The 22195-nt window shown below is 46.9% G+C and overlaps 1 protein-coding gene across 1 annotated transcript in view; it reads left to right on the top strand.

Annotated features, from left to right (window-relative positions):
* Positions 1-21404, top strand: part of WRAP53 (WD repeat containing antisense to TP53) — a 37234-nt gene extending 15830 nt beyond the window's left edge. The window contains exons 4-11 of the mRNA XM_089694035.1: positions 3729-3837; positions 4097-4185; positions 4372-4462; positions 8445-8577; positions 15245-15453; positions 18448-18551; positions 20067-20201; positions 20939-21404. Coding sequence (XP_089550161.1) covers positions 3729-3837; positions 4097-4185; positions 4372-4462; positions 8445-8577; positions 15245-15453; positions 18448-18551; positions 20067-20201; positions 20939-21104 — 1036 coding nt within the window. The 3' untranslated portion in view covers positions 21105-21404. The remainder of the gene's footprint in view (positions 1-3728; positions 3838-4096; positions 4186-4371; positions 4463-8444; positions 8578-15244; positions 15454-18447; positions 18552-20066; positions 20202-20938) is intronic.
* The last annotated feature ends 791 nt before the right edge of the window (positions 21405-22195 follow it).

Raw genomic sequence — 22195 nt, 5'->3', positions numbered from 1 at the left:
GACGCGGGGTCCGGGGTTTAGTAACACTTTAAATATACAAACATACCATTAAAAGCATTTTGTTTTATATCTGTTCCATAAGTGCCAAAAAAGACTTTTGGTTCTGCCCAAAATCTTGCAAGTTGAAAGCTTTCTGTACACTCTGCAGTGCTCAGCCCTGCCCATTTCACCTCTGTTAATACGTTAGGGAAGGAGGGGATCCCGTAGTATTAACATGCTTCTTGTCCTAGGGTGACAACGCTGCTCCTCCTGTGTTACAGGTAGGATCACCAGGTGAGAATAGAGGTGTTCTGTTTCAATTCCACTTTACACTTTGACATGCCTCCTTGGACGCAGCCTCTCTGGACAGTCCGCAGACAGCTTAAGGTGTATGTTGCCCCACAAAATAATATTACATAAATATGTGTGTATATAAATGTAGAGTTTTTGTTTTTTTGTTTGTTTTTAATCCAGCTTCTTACATTTTTATTTTACCTCTTTAACAAACCTGGTGATCTGCCAGTTCTCAATGGTTACTGTTTCTTACAGAAGAACTTTAGTTCCAGAGGGGCTATATATATTATTTTTATTATTATATATAATTTTTTTTTTTTTTTGTGTGTATAAAGGTATAATGATGCATTTAATTCTATATGCTGTATTGCAATGGCTTTTTGAAGCAGTGCGTCACAAATACTTTAAAAGAGAAGTATGGCCAAAGCTTCTCTAGAACAATCTTTTTCAGCCAGGGTGCTTGAGGTTTCTTCAGGGGTGCCTTGGCAAAATGTCTAAAAAAAAAAAAAAAAAAAAAATTGTCCAAAACTTGTATACAAGCCAGCAGGTGGAACAAGCCTGCCTTATAGTTACACAAAATCACAGGTTTTCATTGTGCACCATTACGACATTCTAGCGACCTGCATCCTGACAACCAATGACATCAGTTGATAAGGAGGATGGCAGTTGGCTGAACAGCATCCTGGTTTGACCCTCCCCCGCCCCTCTCCATCAGTTCTGGGGTCACATTAGCTCACCGATGGAGAAAAAGTGAGGAAGAAGAGAAACACAGGAATACTAGCCAGTACCAGTGTGCAAAAGTGTATTTGCTTTGGAAGAACAAATCCCCTCTAATGCTGGGTGTCCTACATGTGTGGATGTTGCTGCGTTATATAAAACTATTAAAATAGTTTTACACATTTTAGAATGGGGTGCCTTAAGACTGTCCATAATTTTAAAGGTTGCCTCGGGACTGTCTATAATTTTAAAGGGCGCCTCGGGACGGTCCATAATTTTAAAGGGCGCCTCGGGACGGTCCATAATTTTAAAGGGCGCCTCGGGACGGTCCATAATTTTGAAGGGTGCCTCGGGACTGTCTATAATTTTAAAGGGTGCCTCGGGACTGTCCATAATTTTAAAGGGTGCCTCGGGACTGTCTATAATTTTAAAGGGTGCCTCGGGACTGTCTATAATTTTAAAGGGTGCCTCGGGACTGTCTATAATTTTAAAGGGTGCCTCGGGACTGTCTATAATTTTAAAGGGCGCCTCGGGACGGTCCATAATTTTAAAGGGCGCCTCGGGACGGTCCATAATTTTAAAGGGCGCCTCGGGACGGTCCATAATTTTAAAGGGCGCCTCGGGACGGTCCATAATTTTAAAGGGCGCCTCGGGACGGTCCATAATTTTAAAGGTTGCCTCGGGACGGTCCATAATTTTAAAGGTTGCCTCGGGACGGTCCATAATTTTAAAGGGCGCCTCGGGACGGTCCATAATTTTAAAGGTTGCCTCGGGACTGTCCATAATTTTAAAGGGTGCCTCGGGACTGTCCATAATTTTAAAGGGTGCCTCGGGATTGTCCATAATTTTAAAGGTTGCCTCGGGACTGTCTATAATTTTAAAGGGTGCCTCGGGACTGTCTATAATTTTAAAGGGTGCCTCGGGACTGTCTATAATTTTAAAGGGTGCCTCGGGACTGTCTATAATTTTAAAGGGCGCCTCGGGACGGTCCATAATTTTAAAGGGCGCCTCGGGACGGTCCATAATTTTAAAGGGCGCCTCGGGACGGTCCATAATTTTAAAGGGCGCCTCGGGACGGTCCATAATTTTAAAGGGCGCCTCGGGACGGTCCATAATTTTAAAGGGCGCCTCGGGACGGTCCATAATTTTAAAGGGCGCCTCGGGACGGTCCATAATTTTAAAGGGCGCCTCGGGACGGTCCATAATTTTAAAGGGCGCCTCTGGACGGTCCATAATTTTAAAGGGCGCCTCGGGACGGTCCATAATTTTAAAGGGCGCCTCGGGACGGTCCATAATTTTAAAGGTTGCCTCGGGACGGTCCATAATTTTAAAGGTTGCCTCGGGACGGTCCATAATTTTAAAGGGCGCCTCGGGACGGTCCATAATTTTAAAGGTTGCCTCGGGACTGTCCATAATTTTAAAGGGTGCCTCGGGACTGTCCATAATTTTAAAGGGTGCCTCGGGACTGTCCATAATTTTAAAGGGTGCCTCGGGACTGTCCATAATTTTAAAGGGTGCCTCGGGACTGTCCATAATTTTAAAGGGCGCCTCGGGACGGTCCATAATTTTAAAGGGTGCCTCGGGACGGTCCATAATTTTAAAGGGCGCCTCGGGACGGTCCATAATTTTAAAGGGCGCCTCGGGACGGTCCATAATTTTAAAGGGTGCCTCGGGACTGTCCATAATTTTAAAGGGTGCCTTGGGACTGTCCATAATTTTAAAGGGTGCCTCGGGACTGTCCATAATTTTAAAGGGTGCCTCGGGACTGTCCATAATTTTAAAGGGTGCCTCGGGACTGTCCATAATTTTAAAGGGTGCCTCGGGACTGTCCATAATTTTAAAGGGTGCCTCGGGACTGTCCATAATTTTAAAGGGTGCCTCGGGACTGTCCATAATTTTAAAGGGTGCCTCGGGACTGTCCATAATTTTAAAGGGCGCCTCGGGACGGTCCATAATTTTAAAGGGTGCCTCGGGACGGTCCATAATTTTAAAGGGCGCCTCGGGACGGTCCATAATTTTAAAGGTTGCCTCGGGACTGTCCATAATTTTAAAGGGTGCCTCGGGACTGTCCATAATTTTAAAGGGTGCCTCGGGACTGTCCATAATTTTAAAGGGTGCCTCGGGACTGTCCATAATTTTAAAGGGTGCCTCGGGACTGTCCATAATTTTAAAGGGTGCCTCGGGACTGTCCATAATTTTAAAGGGTGCCTCGGGACTGTCCATAATTTTAAAGGGTGCCTCTGGACGGTCCATAATTTTAAAGGGCGCCTCGGGACGGTCCATAATTTTAAAGGGTGTCTTGACTGAAAAAAGGGTTGAGAAATACTGCTGTAGAGGGTCACAGGAGTGCGATTATTTAAGTACTTCTGTGACCCAGAATCGGCTTATAGAGGGCTAATGGCCACTATCAGCTGACAGGGCAGAGCGGTTTTCAGCACACAGCTCTTCGCTCAGCACAGACCAAGAACTGAGCAATTAGTGGTCGTATGATCACTCCGTTCATGGTCTTAATGCTGATGTGGGACAGCTGCAGCATGAAGGTATGTACACCATTACGCACAAGCTGTGTTAGATGGAATTCACTGGCAGGATTAACCAGGTATTTGTGGGACTCTGCATGGGGACTAAGAGAGAACTGTGTTTTTGTTTTTTGTTTTTTTTTTTATAATTTCTTATAAAATTAAACTTATGCAGTCATAGTTCTACTATAACCAAATTCCCCCTTTCTCCCACCCCAGGGCTCCTGATGGGTCGTGTTTCCTAACCAACAGTGATGACAACATCCTGAGGATATACAATCTTCCATCACAGATCTATTCTGGAGAATGGGATTTGCTGCAAGAAATGGTACGTTCCCTGACAGGGCTCTGCAGGATGCTCACCAGAGGACAAACATGGCATTGTGAGGCTCCTGGTTCTCTGTTCTATTGGTGATCCTCAAGGCATGGTGTTTGTCCTCTCATCAAGTAAACCAACTGACAACGTAGGAAAAATAAAATTGCATTTTTTTTCCCCACAAAACTGAATTTGCATTAGATGTGTATATATAGAGCCATGTCCGATGCAGGCAATGGATAGCGAATGCATGTTTTTTGTTCTCTCGCAGGCCCCGGTATTGCGCATGGCAGAGGGTGACACCATTTATGATTACTGCTGGTATCCGTCTATGAATTCTGCTGACTCCGACACCTGCTTGTAAGTCTTCCTTTTGATTTAGATGTGTGACGATATAGTGTGTGTCATAGGTCTACCTTAGATTTGTGATATATTAGTGACATCACTAACACTCAATACTCATGATATTGTAGTCTGTCACAGCAGAATTCTACAATGCTGTGAATCACTTGATATTTTCTTTTTTTTTTTTTTTTTTTTTTGTAGCATTGCCAGCAGCAGCCGAGATAACCCCATTCATGTGTGGGATGCCTTCAATGGAGAAATGAAAGCATCTTATAGACCTTACAATCATCTCGTAAGTAGAGAAGTTGTATGCAGACTCATAGTTCACCCTTCTGTCTGTGTCTTTGAAAAATTGACTGTGAAGATATAAACAAAGCTACCAAGTGCCACATCCTAATAAAGCTATTGAATTAAAAAAACAGGGAGGGAAGGCCATAGAGTGGACTTCATAGGCACTACAACAATGTTCATTAAAATTGTTACTTTGAGTATACAGAAATGTGCAGCAATTAGTAAAAACATCTGCAGAGTGTAATGGGATGATTCACTCTGCAGTTACAAATCTCGTAGATACATAAAATGTTAATGCGTACAAATATACCGTATCCCAGTAAAGGTATAAAGAAACATATTCTGATGTCAATGTCAGTGACTCAACATGTTTCTGTCTGTGTCACCTTGCAGGAGGACAGACTTGTACAGTGCTGTGAAAAAAGTGCCCCCTTCCTTATTTAAAAAAAAAAAAAAAAAAAAAAATTATTATGATTTGCATGTTTGTCACACTTAAATAATTCATGAATACACTGTAATTAACCATAAATTTTGGAAAGTCGAGTTAAATTTACCTTTAGGCCTGATTACTGCCAGACCTGTTGAATCAAGAAATCACTTCAATAGAAGCTATCTGACAAAGTGAAGCACGCTGAAAGATCTCAAAAAGCAACACCTCATACCGCGTTCTAAAGAATTTCAAGAACAGATGAGAAACAAAGTAATTGACATGTATCAGTCTGGAAAGGGTTACAAAGCCATTTCTAAGGCTTTGGGACTCCAGCGAACCATGGTGAGAGCCATTATCCACAATTGGAGAAAACTTGGAACAGTGGTGAACCTTCCCAGGAGTGGCCGGCCTACCAAAATTACTCCAGGAGCACAACGATGACTCATCCACGAGGTCGTAAAAGAACCCAGAACAACATCTAAAGAACTGCAGGCCTCACTTGCATCAGTTGAGATCAGTGTTCATGATTCAACAATAAGAAAGAGACTGGGCAAAAATGGCCTCCATGGGAGAGTTCCAAGGCGAAAGCCACTGCTGACCAAAAAGAACACAAAAGCTTGTCTCTCATTTGCCAAAAAAAAAATCTTTGTTTTCCCCAAGACTTTTAGGCAAATATTCTGTGGAGTGATAAGACAAAAGTTGAACTGTTTGGAAGGTGTACGTCCCGTTACATCTGGCATAAACCTAACCGAGCATTTCATAAAAAGAACATCATACCAACAGTGAAGCATGGTGGTGGTAGTGTGATGGTCTGGGACAGCTTTACAGCTTCAGGACCTGGAAGACTTGCCATAATTGATGGAACCGAGAATTCTGATCTCTACCAGAAAATCCTGAAGGAGAATGTCCGGCCATCAGTTCGAGAGCTCAAGAGCACTTGAGTTATGCAGCAGGACAACGATCCGAAACACACTAGCAAGTCCACCTCTGATTAAAAAATTAAGGTTTTGGAGTGGCCTAGTCAAAAGTCTGGACTTAAATCCAATTGAGATGCTGCGGCATGACCATAATCTGTTCACGCCGACTACGCAAATATGCTGCCTCTCGGCGGCTGGGCCTTGATGCCAAGCGGCCACATATTTGCGTACCATTTGTAAACCAACGTGCTGAGAGCACGTGTCCTGCGAGCTCCCAGCATATGTGCCGGCATCCCACGGAAAGGTCCCGATCTATCCATGCGATAGGGACCTTATTTTGATCATGTGACTGCTGTGACAACCAACCATGGTAGTCACATGACCCTAAACCCCGCCTCCTAGCATCATAAACTCCTTAATCCCTTGGCGCCTCCCGGCCCTTTAGGGGTTTAGAAGCCGGGAGGCAGGGCGGGGTTTTAGGGTCATGTGATCGTCGTGATTCGCCGTCACATTATCGGGAAAGGTCCCGATCAAAAGAGGAGATCGGGACCTTTCCGTGAGTACCGAACGTGTGCTGGGAGGGTGCAGGGCGTGCGCTCTCAGCACATATGTTTTTCTTAATTGAACACAAATGTGCGGCCGCTCGGCGTCTAGGCCCAGACGCTGGGAGGCCGCACATTTGTGTGCGGCCGGCGTGAAGAGGTTAAAGGGCCGGGAGGCGCCGGCTTGAAGGGGTTAAAGAGTGATGTGAAACCTAATACCTGGTTGTGCCACTCTTGGCCGCAACAACTGCAATCAATCGTTTACAATAACTGGCAATGAATCTTTCACATCACTGTGGGGGAATTTTAGCCCACTCTTCTTTGGAGATTTGTGTTAATTCAACCACATTGGAGGGTTTTCCAGCATGAATGGCCTGCTTAAGGTCCTGTTACTGCATCTTAATTGGATTTAAGTGCGGACTTTGATTAGGCCACTCCAAAACTTAACTTTTGTTTTTACTTTGGGGTTTTTTTTTTGGTTTTTTTTTTTTGAGCCATTCACAGGTGAACTTTCTGGTGTGTTTCGGATCGTTGTCCTGCTGCATCCCAACCCAAGTGTGCTGGAGCCTGAGGTCACAAGCTGATGGCCAGACATTCTCCTTCAGGATTTTCTGGTAGAGCGCAGAATTCACGGTCTCATCAATTATGGCAACTCGTGTAATATTAACATTTTATTTGATCTAAATCATTTATGTGTGACAAATATATACTTTTTTCACAGCACTGTAACCCCCTTCTGTCTGTACCACCCTGCAGGAGGAGGACAGACTCATAGCCCCCTTTTGTCTGTATCACCCTGCAGGAGGAGGACAGACTCGGCCCTCTTCTGTCTGTATCACCCTGCAGGAGGAGGACAGACTCATAGCCTCCTTCTGTCTGTATCGCCCTGCAGGAGGAGGACAGACTCATAGACCCCTTCTGTGTCACCCTGCAAGAGGAGGACAGACTCGTAGCCCCCTTCTGTCTGTATCCCCCTGCAGGAGGAGGACAGACTCGTAGCCCCCTTCTGTCTGTATCACCCTGCAGGAGGATGACAGACTCGTAGCCCCCTTCTGTCTGTATCCCCCTGCAGGAGGAGGACAGAGTCGTAGCCCCCTTCTGTCTGTATCACGCCGTAGGAGGAGGACACACTCATAGCCCCCTTCTGTCTGTGTCACCCTGCAGGAGGACAGACTCGTGGCCCCCTTCTGTCTGTATCACCCCGCAGGAGGAGGACAGACTCGTGGCCCCCTTCTGTCTGTATCACCCCGCAGGAGGAGGACAGACTCGTGGCCCCCTTCTGTCTGTATCACCCCGCAGGAGGAGGACAGACTCGTGGCCCCCTTCTGTCTGTATCACCCCGCAGGAGGAGGACAGACTCGTGGCCCCCTTCTGTCTGTATCACCCCGCAGGAGGAGGACAGACTCGTGGCCCCCTTCTGTCTGTATCACCCCGCAGGAGGAGGACAGACTCGTGGCCCCCTTCTGTCTGTATCACCCCGCAGGAGGAGGACAGACTCGTGGCCCCCTTCTGTCTGTATCACCCCGCAGGAGGAGGACAGACTCGTGGCCCCCTTCTGTCTGTATCACCCCGCAGGAGGAGGACAGACTCGTGGCCCCCTTCTGTCTGTATCACCCCGCAGGAGGAGGACAGACTCGTGGCCCCCTTCTGTCTGTATCACCCCGCAGGAGGAGGACAGACTCGTGGCCCCCTTCTGTCTGTATCACCCCGCAGGAGGAGGACAGACTCGTGGCCCCCTTCTGTCTGTATCACCCCGCAGGAGGAGGACAGACTCGTGGCCCCCTTCTGTCTGTATCACCCCGCAGGAGGAGGACAGACTCGTGGCCCCCTTCTGTCTGTATCACCCCGCAGGAGGAGGACAGACTCGTGGCCCCCTTCTGTCTGTATCACCCCGCAGGAGGAGGACAGACTCGTGGCCCCCTTCTGTCTGTATCACCCCGCAGGAGGAGGACAGACTCGTGGCCCCCTTCTGTCTGTATCACCCCGCAGGAGGAGGACAGACTCGTGGCCCCCTTCTGTCTGTATCACCTCACAGAGGAGGGATGGAAATGGTTCCCTGATTTCCACATAACACTGACTTCCTTTTGGTCTTAGGATGAACTGACAGCTGCCCACTCCCTCAGTTTCTCTCCGGATGGGTCTTTGCTTTTTGCTGGTTTTGATAAAATGATCCGGGTGTTTAATACTTCTCGCCCAGGAAGAGACTTTGAATGTCGGCCTACTTTCCGTAAGTACTTCACAGGAAATATTTGTTTCTGTTAAAAGAAATGTAAACTTTATTTTTGTTTTATTTCAACAATTACAGTGGATGAAGCCGTTCTTCAGAATCATTTCAGGAGATTGAAGTTAAAGGAAGCAGTAAAGTCCTTCAGCAGTGCGGTATATGGGAGCAGAAGAGAGTTAGAGAGCAATAGCAGATTCATCGTATTTTAGTAGAGTTAGAAGTAGAGGAAGGAGCAGAGTCCTCCAGCAGTATAGAATATCTCTGGAGAGGAAGGATCAGAGTCCTCCAGCAGTATAGAGTATCTCGGGAGAGGAAGGAGCAGAGTCCTCCAGCATTATAGAATATCTCGGGAGAGGAAGGAGCCGAGTCCTCCAGCATTATAGCGCATCTCGGGAGAGGAAGGAGCCGACTGCTCCAGCAGTATAGAGTATCTCTGGAGAGGAAGGAGCAGAGTCCTCCAGCAGTATAGAGTATCTCTGGAGAGGAAGGAGCAGAGTCCTCCAGCAGTGTAGCGTATCTCGGGAGAGGAAGGAGCCGAGTCCTCCAGCAGTATAGAGTATCTCGGGAGAGGAAGGAGCAGAGTCCTCCAGCATTATAGAATATCTCGGGAGAGGAAGGAGCAGAGTCCTCCAGCATTATAGAATATCTCGGGAGAGGAAGGAGCAGAGTCCTCCAGCATTATAGAATATCTCGGGAGAGGAAGGAGCCGAGTCCTCCAGCATTATAGCGTATCTCGGGAGAGGAAGGAGCAGAGTCCTCCAGCATTATAGCGTATCTCGGGAGAGGAAGGAGCAGAGTCCTCCAGCATTGTAGCGTATCTCGGGAGAGGAAGGAGCAGAGTCCTCCAGCAGTATAGCGTATCTCGGGAGAGGAAGGAGCAGAGTCCTCCAGCATTGTAGCGTATCTCGGGAGAGGAAGGAGCAGAGTCCTCCAGCAGTATAGCGTATCTCGGGAGAGGAAGGAGCAGAGTCCTCCAGTGGTATAGAGTATCTCGGGAGAGGAAGGAGCAGAGTCCTCCAGCATTGTAGCGTATCTCGGGAGAGGAAGGAGCAGAGTCCTCCAGCATTGTAGCGTATCTCGGGAGAGGAAGGAGCAGAGTCCTCCAGCATTGTAGCGTATCTCGGGAGAGGAAGGAGCAGAGTCCTCCAGCAGTATAGCGTATCTCGGGAGAGGAAGGAGCAGAGTCCTCCAGTGGTATAGAGTATCTCGGGAGAGGAAGGAGCAGAGTCCTCCAGCATTGTAGCGTATCTCGGGAGAGGAAGGAGCAGAGTCCTCCAGCATTATAGAATATCTCGGGAGAGGAAGGAGCCGAGTCCTCCAGCATTATAGCGCATCTTGGGAGAGGAAGGAGCCGACTGCTCCAGCAGTATAGAGTATCTCTGGAGAGGAAGGAGCAGAGTCCTCCAGCAGTATAGAGTATCTCTGGAGAGGAAGGAGCAGAGTCCTCCAGCAGTGTAGCGTATCTCGGGAGAGGAAGGAGCCGAGTCCTCCAGCAGTATAGAGTATCTCGGGAGAGGAAGGAGCAGAGTCCTCCAGCAGTATAGAGTATCTCGGGAGAGGAAGGAGCAGAGTCCTCCAGCATTATAGAATATCTCGGGAGAGGAAGGAGCAGAGTCCTCCAGCATTATAGAATATCTCGGGAGAGGAAGGAGCCGAGTCCTCCAGCATTATAGCGTATCTCGGGAGAGGAAGGAGCAGAGTCCTCCAGCATTATAGCGTATCTCGGGAGAGGAAGGAGCAGAGTCCTCCAGCATTGTAGCGTATCTCGGGAGAGGAAGGAGCAGAGTCCTCCAGCAGTATAGCGTATCTCGGGAGAGGAAGGAGCAGAGTCCTCCAGCATTGTAGCGTATCTCGGGAGAGGAAGGAGCAGAGTCCTCCAGCAGTATAGCGTATCTCGGGAGAGGAAGGAGCAGAGTCCTCCAGTGGTATAGAGTATCTCGGGAGAGGAAGGAGCAGAGTCCTCCAGCATTGTAGCGTATCTCGGGAGAGGAAGGAGCAGAGTCCTCCAGCATTGTAGCGTATCTCGGGAGAGGAAGGAGCAGAGTCCTCCAGCATTGTAGCGTATCTCGGGAGAGGAAGGAGCAGAGTCCTCCAGCAGTATAGCGTATCTCGGGAGAGGAAGGAGCAGAGTCCTCCAGTGGTATAGAGTATCTCGGGAGAGGAAGGAGCAGAGTCCTCCAGCATTGTAGCGTATCTCGGGAGAGGAAGGAGCAGAGTCCTCCAGCATTGTAGCGTATCTCGGGAGAGGAAGGAGCAGAGTCCTCCAGCAGTATAGCGTATCTCGGGAGAGGAAGGAGCAGAGTCCTCCAGCGGTATAGAGTATCTCGGGAGAGGAAGGAGCAGAGTCCTCCAGCATTGTAGCGTATCTCGGGAGAGGAAGGAGCAGAGCCCTCCAGCATTGTAGCGTATCTCGGGAGAGGAAGGAGCAGAGTCCTCCAGCATTGTAGCGTATCTCGGGAGAGGAAGGAGCAGAGTCCTCCAGCATTGTAGCGTATCTCGGGAGAGGAAGGAGCAGAGTCCTCCAGCATTATAGAATATCTCGGGAGAGGAAGGAGCCGAGTCCTCCAGCATTATAGCGCATCTCGGGAGAGGAAGGAGCCGACTGCTCCAGCAGTATAGAGTATCTCTGGAGAGGAAGGAGCAGAGTCCTCCAGCAGTATAGAGTATCTCTGGAGAGGAAGGAGCAGAGTCCTCCAGCAGTGTAGCGTATCTCGGGAGAGGAAGGAGCCGAGTCCTCCAGCAGTATAGAGTATCTCGGGAGAGGAAGGAGCAGAGTCCTCCAGCAGTATAGAGTATCTCGGGAGAGGAAGGAGCAGAGTCCTCCAGCATTATAGAATATCTCGGAAGAGGAAGGAGCAGAGTCCTCCAGCATTATAGAATATCTCGGGAGAGGAAGGAGCCGAGTCCTCCAGCATTATAGCGTATCTCGGGAGAGGAAGGAGCAGAGTCCTCCAGCATTGTAGCGTATCTCGGGAGAGGAAGGAGCAGAGTCCTCCAGCAGTATAGCGTATCTCGGGAGCGGAAGGAGCAGAGTCCTCCAGCATTGTAGCGTATCTCGGGAGAGGAAGGAGCAGAGTCCTCCAGCAGTATAGCGTATCTCGGGAGAGGAAGGAGCAGAGTCCTCCAGCATTATAGAATATCTCGGGAGAGGAAGGAGCCGAGTCCTCCAGCATTATAGCGCATCTCGGGAGAGGAAGGAGCCGACTGCTCCAGCAGTATAGAGTATCTCTGGAGAGGAAGGAGCAGAGTCCTCCAGCAGTATAGAGTATCTCTGGAGAGGAAGGAGCAGAGTCCTCCAGCAGTGTAGCGTATCTCGGGAGAGGAAGGAGCCGAGTCCTCCAGCAGTATAGAGTATCTCGGGAGAGGAAGGAGCAGAGTCCTCCAGCATTATAGAATATCTCGGGAGAGGAAGGAGCAGAGTCCTCCAGCATTATAGAATATCTCGGGAGAGGAAGGAGCAGAGTCCTCCAGCATTATAGAATATCTCGGGAGAGGAAGGAGCCGAGTCCTCCAGCATTATAGCGTATCTCGGGAGAGGAAGGAGCAGAGTCCTCCAGCATTATAGCGTATCTCGGGAGAGGAAGGAGCAGAGTCCTCCAGCATTGTAGCGTATCTCGGGAGAGGAAGGAGCAGAGTCCTCCAGCAGTATAGCGTATCTCGGGAGAGGAAGGAGCAGAGTCCTCCAGCATTGTAGCGTATCTCGGGAGAGGAAGGAGCAGAGTCCTCCAGCAGTATAGCGTATCTCGGGAGAGGAAGGAGCAGAGTCCTCCAGTGGTATAGAGTATCTCGGGAGAGGAAGGAGCAGAGTCCTCCAGCATTGTAGCGTATCTCGGGAGAGGAAGGAGCAGAGTCCTCCAGCATTGTAGCGTATCTCGGGAGAGGAAGGAGCAGACTCCTCCAGCATTGTAGCGTATCTCGGGAGAGGAAGGAGCAGAGTCCTCCAGCAGTATAGCGTATCTCGGGAGAGGAAGGAGCAGAGTCCTCCAGCGGTATAGAGTATCTCGGGAGAGGAAGGAGCAGAGTCCTCCAGCATTGTAGCGTATCTCGGGAGAGGAAGGAGCAGAGTCCTCCAGCATTATAGAATATCTCGGGAGAGGAAGGAGCCGAGTCCTCCAGCATTATAGCGCATCTCGGGAGAGGAAGGAGCCGACTGCTCCAGCAGTATAGAGTATCTCTGGAGAGGAAGGAGCAGAGTCCTCCAGCAGTATAGAGTATCTCTGGAGAGGAAGGAGCAGAGTCCTCCAGCAGTGTAGCGTATCTCGGGAGAGGAAGGAGCCGAGTCCTCCAGCAGTATAGAGTATCTCGGGAGAGGAAGGAGCAGAGTCCTCCAGCAGTATAGAGTATCTCGGGAGAGGAAGGAGCAGAGTCCTCCAGCATTATAGAATATCTCGGGAGAGGAAGGAGCAGAGTCCTCCAGCATTATAGAATATCTCGGGAGAGGAAGGAGCCGAGTCCTCCAGCATTATAGCGTATCTCGGGAGAGGAAGGAGCAGAGTCCTCCAGCATTATAGCGTATCTCGGGAGAGGAAGGAGCAGAGTCCTCCAGCATTGTAGCGTATCTCGGGAGAGGAAGGAGCAGAGTCCTCCAGCAGTATAGCGTATCTCGGGAGAGGAAGGAGCAGAGTCCTCCAGTGGTATAGAGTATCTCGGGAGAGGAAGGAGCAGAGTCCTCCAGCATTGTAGCGTATCTCGGGAGAGGAAGGAGCAGAGTCCTCCAGCATTGTAGCGTATCTCGGGAGAGGAAGGAGCAGAGTCCTCCAGCATTGTAGCGTATCTCGGGAGAGGAAGGAGCAGAGTCCTCCAGCAGTATAGCGTATCTCGGGAGAGGAAGGAGCAGAGTCCTCCAGCATTATAGAATATCTCGGGAGAGGAAGGAGCCGAGTCCTCCAGCATTATAGCGCATCTCGGGAGAGGAAGGAGCCGACTGCTCCAGCAGTATAGAGTATCTCTGGAGAGGAAGGAGCAGAGTCCTCCAGCAGTATAGAGTATCTCTGGAGAGGAAGGAGCAGAGTCCTCCAGCAGTGTAGCGTATCTTGGGAGAGGAAGGAGCCGAGTCCTCCAGCAGTATAGAGTATCTCGGGAGAGGAAGGAGCAGAGTCCTCCAGCAGTATAGAGTATCTCGGGAGAGGAAGGAGCAGAGTCCTCCAGCATTATAGAATATCTCGGGAGAGGAAGGAGCAAAGTCCTCCAGCATTATAGAATATCTCGGGAGAGGAAGGAGCCGAGTCCTCCAGCATTATAGCGTATCTCGGGAGAGGAAGGAGCAGAGTCCTCCAGCATTATAGCGTATCTCGGGAGAGGAAGGAGCAGAGTCCTCCAGCATTGTAGCGTATCTCGGGAGAGGAAGGAGCAGAGTCCTCCAGCATTGTAGCGTATCTCGGGAGAGGAAGGAGCAGAGTCCTCCAGCATTGTAGCGTATCTCGGGAGAGGAAGGAGCAGAGTCCTCCAGCAGTATAGCGTATCTCGGGAGAGGAAGGAGCAGAGTCCTCCAGTGGTATAGAGTATCTCGGGAGAGGAAGGAGCAGAGTCCTCCTGCATTGTAGCGTATCTCGGGAGAGGAAGGAGCAGAGTCCTCCAGCATTGTAGCGTATCTCGGGAGAGGAAGGAGCAGAGTCCTCCAGCATTGTAGCGTATCTCGGGAGAGGAAGGAGCAGAGTCCTCCAGCATTGTAGCGTATCTCGGGAGAGGAAGGAGCAGAGTCCTCCAGCAGTATAGCGTATCTCGGGAGAGGAAGGAGCAGAGTCCTCCAGCAGTATAGCGTATCTCGGGAGAGGAAGGAGCAGAGTCCTCCAGCAGTATAGCGTATCTCGGGAGAGGAAGGAGCAGAGTCCTCCAGTGGTATAGAGTATCTCGGGAGAGGAAGGAGCAGAGTCCTCCAGTGGTATAGAGTATCTCAGGAGAGGAAGGAGCCGAGTCCTCCAGCAGTATAGCGTATCTCTGGAGAGGAAGGAGCAGAGTCCTCCAGCATTGTAGCGTATCTCGGGAGAGGAAGGAGCAGAGTCCTCCAGCAGTATAGCGTATCTCGGGAGAGGAAGGAGCAGAGTCCTCCAGTGGTATAGAGTATCTCGGGAGAGGAAGGAGCAGAGTCCTCCAGCATTGTAGCGTATCTCGGGAGAGGAAGGAGCAGAGTCCTCCAGCATTGTAGCGTATCTCGGGAGAGGAAGGAGCAGAGTCCTCCAGCATTGTAGCGTATCTCGGGAGAGGAAGGAGCAGAGTCCTCCAGCATTGTAGCGTATCTCGGGAGAGGAAGGAGCAGAGTCCTCCAGCAGTATAGCGTATCTCGGGAGAGGAAGGAGCAGAGTCCTCCAGCAGTATAGCGTATCTCGGGAGAGGAAGGAGCAGAGTCCTCCAGCAGTATAGCGTATCTCGGGAGAGGAAGGAGCAGAGTCCTCCAGTGGTATAGAGTATCTCGGGAGAGGAAGGAGCAGAGTCCTCCAGTGGTATAGAGTATCTCAGGAGAGGAAGGAGCCGAGTCCTCCAGCAGTATAGCGTATCTCTGGAGAGGAAGGAGCAGAGTCCTCCAGCATTGTAGCGTATCTCGGGAGAGGAAGGAGCAGAGTCCTTCATTACATAACAGAACTGGATGACCTATCTGTACAGGAAGATTGTAATATTATTGTGAAATATCCTTCACATATCCCGCTCATCCATTCCTTCTGATCTCACACAGACAAGAAGCAGGGTCAGCCGGGTATCATCTCCTGCATTGCTTTCAGCCCCTCTCAAGATGTTTATGCCTGCGGCTCATACTCCAAGTGTCTGGGCCTGTACTCCTATGAGGAAGGAATCTCTCTATCAGTTCTGCACGGTCAGCACGGAGGGGTCACTCACCTTCTCTTCTCACCGGATGGAAACTGTATTTTCTCTGGAGGCAGGAAGGCAAGTCACTTCGTGGTTGGAGAAATTCATTTTTTTTTTTTTTCCATCCCTCTGCATCTATGTGGATTATTCAGCATTTTAAATCGGAATTCTTTCTATGCAACACCATATCCCGCTGGAATATTCTGCTGCTTAAGCTATCTACCTCTCCTCTGCAATACTTTGTGCTGCTGGAGGACTCTTCTCTTTCCTTTTTGTCTAGGTCTGCTCCTGAAATACTCTGTGTTGCTGGAAGATTGTGCTTCTTCCTCTATCTAACTCTCCTCTGCTTGACCTGTTCCGTCCCTGGCCAGCAGCAGAATGATGGGCTAGCCCAGGGGTAGGCAACCTGCGGCCCTCCAGCTGTTGCAGAACTACAAGTTCCATCATGCCTCTGCAAGTCATAGCTGTAACTGTCAGTTTTGCAATGCCTCATGGGAAATGTAGTTCCACAACAGTTGGAGAGCCGCACATTGTCCACCCCTGGGCTAGTGGGACTCTTGTCGGTCCAGGTGGACATCATGTGACGTACTTCTCGGATCGAGCTCTTGGGGTCGCCCTGTGTGACAGGATCTGTCACTGGCTGTGTACCTTGGACAGTGCCGATGTCAGATCTGTGTACCAGCCCATTGCCAGTACCATGTGACCTGCTGTGACCAATCACATGATGGATGGCTTCCTTTCATACCATCCATTGTATACAGTTGTGTCACTAGCTGTGACTGGTCACAGTGATCACATGTACAGACTGAGCCAATCACAGTCCATCTGTGCCATGTGCTTAGACATGGCCAATCACCACAAAAAAAACCTGAATTAATCGATTGCATTCAGCTAGATTCTTGCTTCTTGCAAAGAAATCCTTTGATTCAAATGCCTTTGAAATCCTTAATCATAATGTGTGTAAAATAAATAAATAAATACTGATCACTTCTCTAAAGTAGTACAATGTTACTATGGTAATAGTATAGTAATCTGGTCAGTGTAGTATGAAAAAGAAAATCTTAAAAAAAAGTTTTTGTGGTTTTTGTTTTTTTTGTTTTTTTTTTTGTACTGTCACCGGTCAGTGTCCCTGGTCGCCACCACACCAGTTATATAATGATGATGTACTGCACTGGTGACAATATGTTTAAAAAAAAAATAATAATAATTTCTTCATTTTCCAAAAAAATGACAACTTCAAAAACTCACCATGCCTCTTATTAAATACATTGGACTGCCTACTTTGCAAAAAGGGGTCATTTGGGGGTATCTGTACTGTTCTGACATTTGGGGGATATCTGTACTGTTCTGACATTTGGGGGTATCTGTTCTGTCCTGACATTTGGGGGATATCTGTACTGTCCTGACATTTGGGGGATATCTGTACTGTTCTGACATTTGGGGGTATCTGTACTGTCCTGACTTTTGGGGGATATCTGTACTGTCCTGACATTTGGGGGATATCTGTACTGTTCTGACATTTGGGGGATATCTGTACTATCCTGACATTTGGGGGATATCTGTACTGTCCTGACATTGGGGGGATATCTGTACTGTCCTGACATTTGGGGGGATATCTGTACTGTCCTGACATTTGGGGGATATCTGTACTGTCCTGACATGTGGGGGATATCTGTACTGTCCTGACATTTGGGGGATATCTGTACTGTCCTGACATTTGGGGGATATCTGTACTGTTCTGACATTTGGGGATATCTGTACTGTCCTGACATTTGGGGGATATCTGTACTGTCCTGACATTTGGGGGGATATCTGTACTGTCCTGACATTTGGGGGGATATCTGCACTGTCCTGACATTTGGGGGATATCTGTACTGTTCTGACATTTTGGGGAATATCTGTACTGTCCTGACATTTGGGGGATATCTGTACTGTCCTGACATTTGGGGGATATCTGTACTGTTCTGACATTTGGGGATATCTGTACTGTCCTGACATTTGGGGGATATCTGTACTGTCCTGACATTTGGGGGGATATCTGTACTGTCCTGACATGTGGGGGATATCTGTACTGTCCTGACATTTGGGGGATATCTGTACTGTCCTGACATTTGGGGGATATCTGTACTGTTCTGACATTGGGGGATATCTGTACTGTCCTGACATTTGGGGGATATCTGTACTGTCCTGACATTTGGGGGGATATCTGTACTGTCCTGACATTTGGGGGGATATCTGCACTGTCCTGACATTTGGGGGATATCTGTACTGTTCTGACATTTTGGGGGATATCTGTACTGTTCTGACATTTGGGGGATATCTGTACTTTCCTGACATTTGGGGGATATCTGTACTGTCCTGACATTGGGGGGATATCTGTACTGTCCTGACATTGGGGGGATATCTGTACTATCCTGACATTTGGGCCTCTAGAAATTAGATTGGCTGTCAGTACTTCAGGATTGATCAATTCTCAGATATATCCCATAGTTTGTGAACTCTATAACTTTCCTACAGACTAAATAATACATCCTAATTTGGGTTATTTTCACTAACTAAATGTAACAGAATACATCTTGACCTAAATTTTATGAAGAACAATTAGTTATTTTTAAACTTTTATAACTAAAACAAAGAAGAAACTTTTTTTTTCTTTCTTCAAAATGTTCTCTTTTTTTTTGTTAATTTTAGTAAAAAAATAAAAACCCCGGCGGTGATTAAATACCACCAAAAGAAAGCTCTAGTGGTGTGAACAATATAATAAAAAATTTAGTTTGAATGACAATTGCACGGTCATGCAACGCTATACCCAAAGTGTGAGAGCGCTAAAAGCTGAAAATTGGCCTGGGCAGGAAGGGGGTAAAAGTGCCCGGTACTGAATTGGTTAAATACTCTGCACTGCTAGAGAAAGGGGGGTGGTAAGAAGGAGGGTGTAAAGCAAGGGGAGTTTACCAACTTTTAGGCATGTAAAATATTGACATTTATAGATGGTTTTTTGGGGGGGGGGTTTCCCTATATTTTATTGTTTGGCTTGAATTGCTCTTTTATGGTGTGGATTTGTTGTTCCTCCAGGACCCTGAAATTCTGTGCTGGGACATTCGACATCCTGGCAAGATTTTGTGTTCACTGAAGCGAGAAGTTGCCACCAACCAGAGGATCTACTTTGATATGGAAATGTGGGTATCTGTCAGTATTTTGACATTTTTTTTTTTTTGTTTTTTGTTTTAGACTGGGATCATGCCAAAAATGTGAGCCTTTACACATGTTGGGGTGACGTGAATTAGTGTGTTCTGTTCCATTTTGGATTTTATTCAGCTAACCTGAATGGCAAAATCTAGGACAGCACACCCAAAGTGTGGCATACAAGACCCACTAGCCCAGCCTTTCTCATCCAGGGACCTGTGGAACCCTAGGGTCCCTCCAGTGGTTGCTTGGGGTGGGTTTCCTTGAGCAATGAACCTCTTCTCCTTCCTTTTTTTTTTTTTTTACTGCTCAGATAAGGTACCACTGACTGATCTTTTCACCTATATACAGGGGGAACACTCACTTTCCACTGAAATCAGTGTAAGGCAAAGTTTTCCCACCATCCACCAATGCAATAGGACCCTCCACTGGCTACTAAGCAAGGGGGACCTTTAACTACTAACCACCATCAAACAGAGCACTTCACTGACAACCAATGTAAAGGGGGACCTGCGCTGTGTAAGGGAGCACTGCACTGTCCACCAATATATATATATATATGTATGTGTGTGTGTGTGTGTGTGTATATATATATATATATATATATATATATATATATATATATATAGCAGAAATGCCCCCTCAGAAATTCAAGAGGAGGAATCGCTATATGCCTGAGTCCATTGTGTGAGGGGTATTGAAGTATTACTTACTGCCTGGAGGAGGATCTTGGTCGGTGGTGGCAGTGGAGGAGAATATTTTCTGGCAGAGTTCGTTGTGTGAGGGGAGTAATTGGAGTGCTACTCACTGCCTGGAGGAGGATCATGGTCGGTGGTGGCAGTGGAGGAGATTAACATCTGGCAGAGATATATATATATAAAAAGCTCTGTGACCCGCAAGGGTCGAATGTGGAAGGTGAGGGGGCATTTCTGCTATTGAGGGGAGTCACGTCAAGATTTTCACGAAGAGCACTATTTCAGCATGGAGTGGCAATATTTGAACACTTTGTCATAATTTTTGCACAGTGTGGCATCACTATTTTAATTAATATTTTATTTTAAATTGATATAATCAATTGCATTTCAGTATCACTTTTTTGCACAGTTTAAGAGATATTAGTTATCACTATATCACCAGGGATATATATTATATATGAGGATATTGCACTAGTTTTCTATTCATTATTATTTATTAGTATTATTTGTATATCTGCATAGCCTAAGAGGTATCATTTGTGTATTATTATATCACTAGGGATTTAATATTTATATATGGGGATATTGCACTAGTTTTTGAGTATTTAAGTTGAGCGCTTCACCACTTATATTATTTTGTTTCACTTATCTTGTGGTATATAGAATAGGTGATAGCAGCTAACTCACTAGGTTCTGTGGAGCGCAGGGGGATTTCTGTATTTTTATATATATATATGTGTGTGTGTATATATATGTATATATTTTAAAAAAATTTTTTATTCCAAATATATATTTTAATGTTCCTTCCTGCAGCTCAGGGCGTTACCTCCTCAGCGGGGACACTAAAGGTTTGGTGACGGTCTGGGATATGGTGTCGCCTCCTGTCGAAGGCATTTTGTCACCTGCCCTCCAGTTCCAAGGCCAGAATGACTGTGTTAACGGAATCAGGTTAGTAAATTGGTCAAATATTTACACAATTTGAGTTTTTACAAACTAAGAAAGGAAAGGATAGCAGAGATTGGTTAGCACCTTATTGCTAACACAAGAACAAATTGCCCTCTCAGGGACTGAAATGCTCCAGGAAAGCTCTTTTCATGCTGAGATAATCAAAATCACCACAGCTGATCACAACTGAAAGGAAGATGGCTTTGTGTGGCATTGAGAAGGCGATTAGCTACGCCTGATTGAGTGTACAAGGTATTTTAGGAGGGGGGGTGATCTTTTTTGCTAACACAAGAACAAATTGCCATCCCAGGGACTGAAATGCTCCAGGAAAGCTCTTTTCATGCTGAGATAATCAAAATCACCACAGCTGATAACAACTGAAAGGAAGATGGCTTTGTGTGGCATTGAGAAGGCGATTAGCTACTCCTGATTGAGTTTACAGGTCATTTTTAGGAGGGGGTGATCCTTTTTCCAACTCAGTGATTCTGTTGAATTAAAAAAAAAAAAATTCTGACATGTTGGTGTTATATTCTTCACCTGGATGTTAAAAGTAGCACTGAGTAAATACAGCTGGATAAAACAAAACCAGTGTCTGTCTTCATTTCAGACTACAAAGCGTGATTATTTTAAAGTGGGGTAATTCTTTTATATACCCGCCGTACATCCGCTTCCCGCAGGGCATATTTGATCACAGCGCACATTTATAGACCAATGAACATGTTTTCTGTTTCCGCCCACAGTCTGCATCCTTCTCTACCCATCTTGGCCACCACATCGGGGCAACGGAAATTTCCAGAGTCGGAAGACAGCAGTGATGAGTCCCCGGATACGGAGCGGCCAAAACACAGCTTGGCTGGAGAAAACTGTCTGCAGCTTTGGTGGTGTGGTGGAAGTCAGGCCAAATAGAGAAGAGGATTCTGGGGCACAGATCATTGCGTACAAAAGGTCCAAAACAAACCTAAAGTGTGGAATATTTTCCCCCATTCTGACTTACACTGATCTAGCCACGCACCATTTTAAAAACATGGCCGCCAGATGGCTCACACAGTATAATGACATGTATATACTTGTTTATACAACCACAGATTTTTTTTTTTATTCTGTATATATGTTCCCTGCGGTCAGCTGTATATAAACGTTTTATACTTGCGCTGTGTACAGGTTTTGTTGATAGTTTCAAGCAATAAAACAGTTGGTGACACTTCAGCGTGTGCTCTTACTGGAAATATTCCCTGTGCTACAGGAGACCCTCACATACCATGACGGCCATTTCTGACTGAAAATACTAGGGAGGAGATTTACTGAAACTGGAGCATTCCCAATCTGGGGCCACTGTGCATGGCAGCCAATCGGCTTCTAACTTCAGCTTGTTGGGGTTTAGACAATAAAGCCTCGTTCACACCTATGCAGTTTGCTTTTATTCTGTTTTTTTTGTTTGTTTTTTTTTGTTTGTTTCTGTTTGTTTTTTATTGTTTGGTGGTTTATTTTGTTTTATTTTTTTTTGGGGGGGGGGGGGGTTTGATTTTTTTGTTTTATCTACACACATTTTTTACGCTTTTTTGATGCGTTATAGACGTTTTGCTTTTTTTTTCCAGCTTTTTCTTAATCTCCTCGGCGGTCTGATTATTTTTTTGTGCTGAAAGCGGTACCTTTTTTTTTGCATGTAAATATGTAGTTTTTTTATTGTAGTCCTGTCATTTTTAGGAATAACTCACTGAAATCTGTCCGAACAAGAGTCTAGTAAACATCCCGGGGAGGATAAAATTTGACACACAAAATCATAAATTATAATTTAATAAATAATCATAAAAAAATAATAATAATAAATTTAATTCAATAATATAATCAAACCAAAAACACTGAAATTTGAAATACAGAGGCAAATTCGCACATCGCTGAGCTCAGTCGCAGAATCGTTTTCAGTGTCTGATGATGAATTTCCCCCACCAATCATTATCACTCAATTCTGCAAGTGGTTCTGATTTACTATCGCTGTT

This window comes from Staurois parvus, unplaced genomic scaffold (genome assembly GCF_062004578.1).
Source record: "Staurois parvus isolate SC_StPar_1 unplaced genomic scaffold, SC_StPar_1.0 ptg000647l, whole genome shotgun sequence".
NCBI classification, from domain to species: Eukaryota; Metazoa; Chordata; class Amphibia; order Anura; family Ranidae; genus Staurois; species Staurois parvus.
Note: the sequence above shows the minus strand (reverse complement) of the source record. Positions and strands in the feature narration are given on the sequence as shown.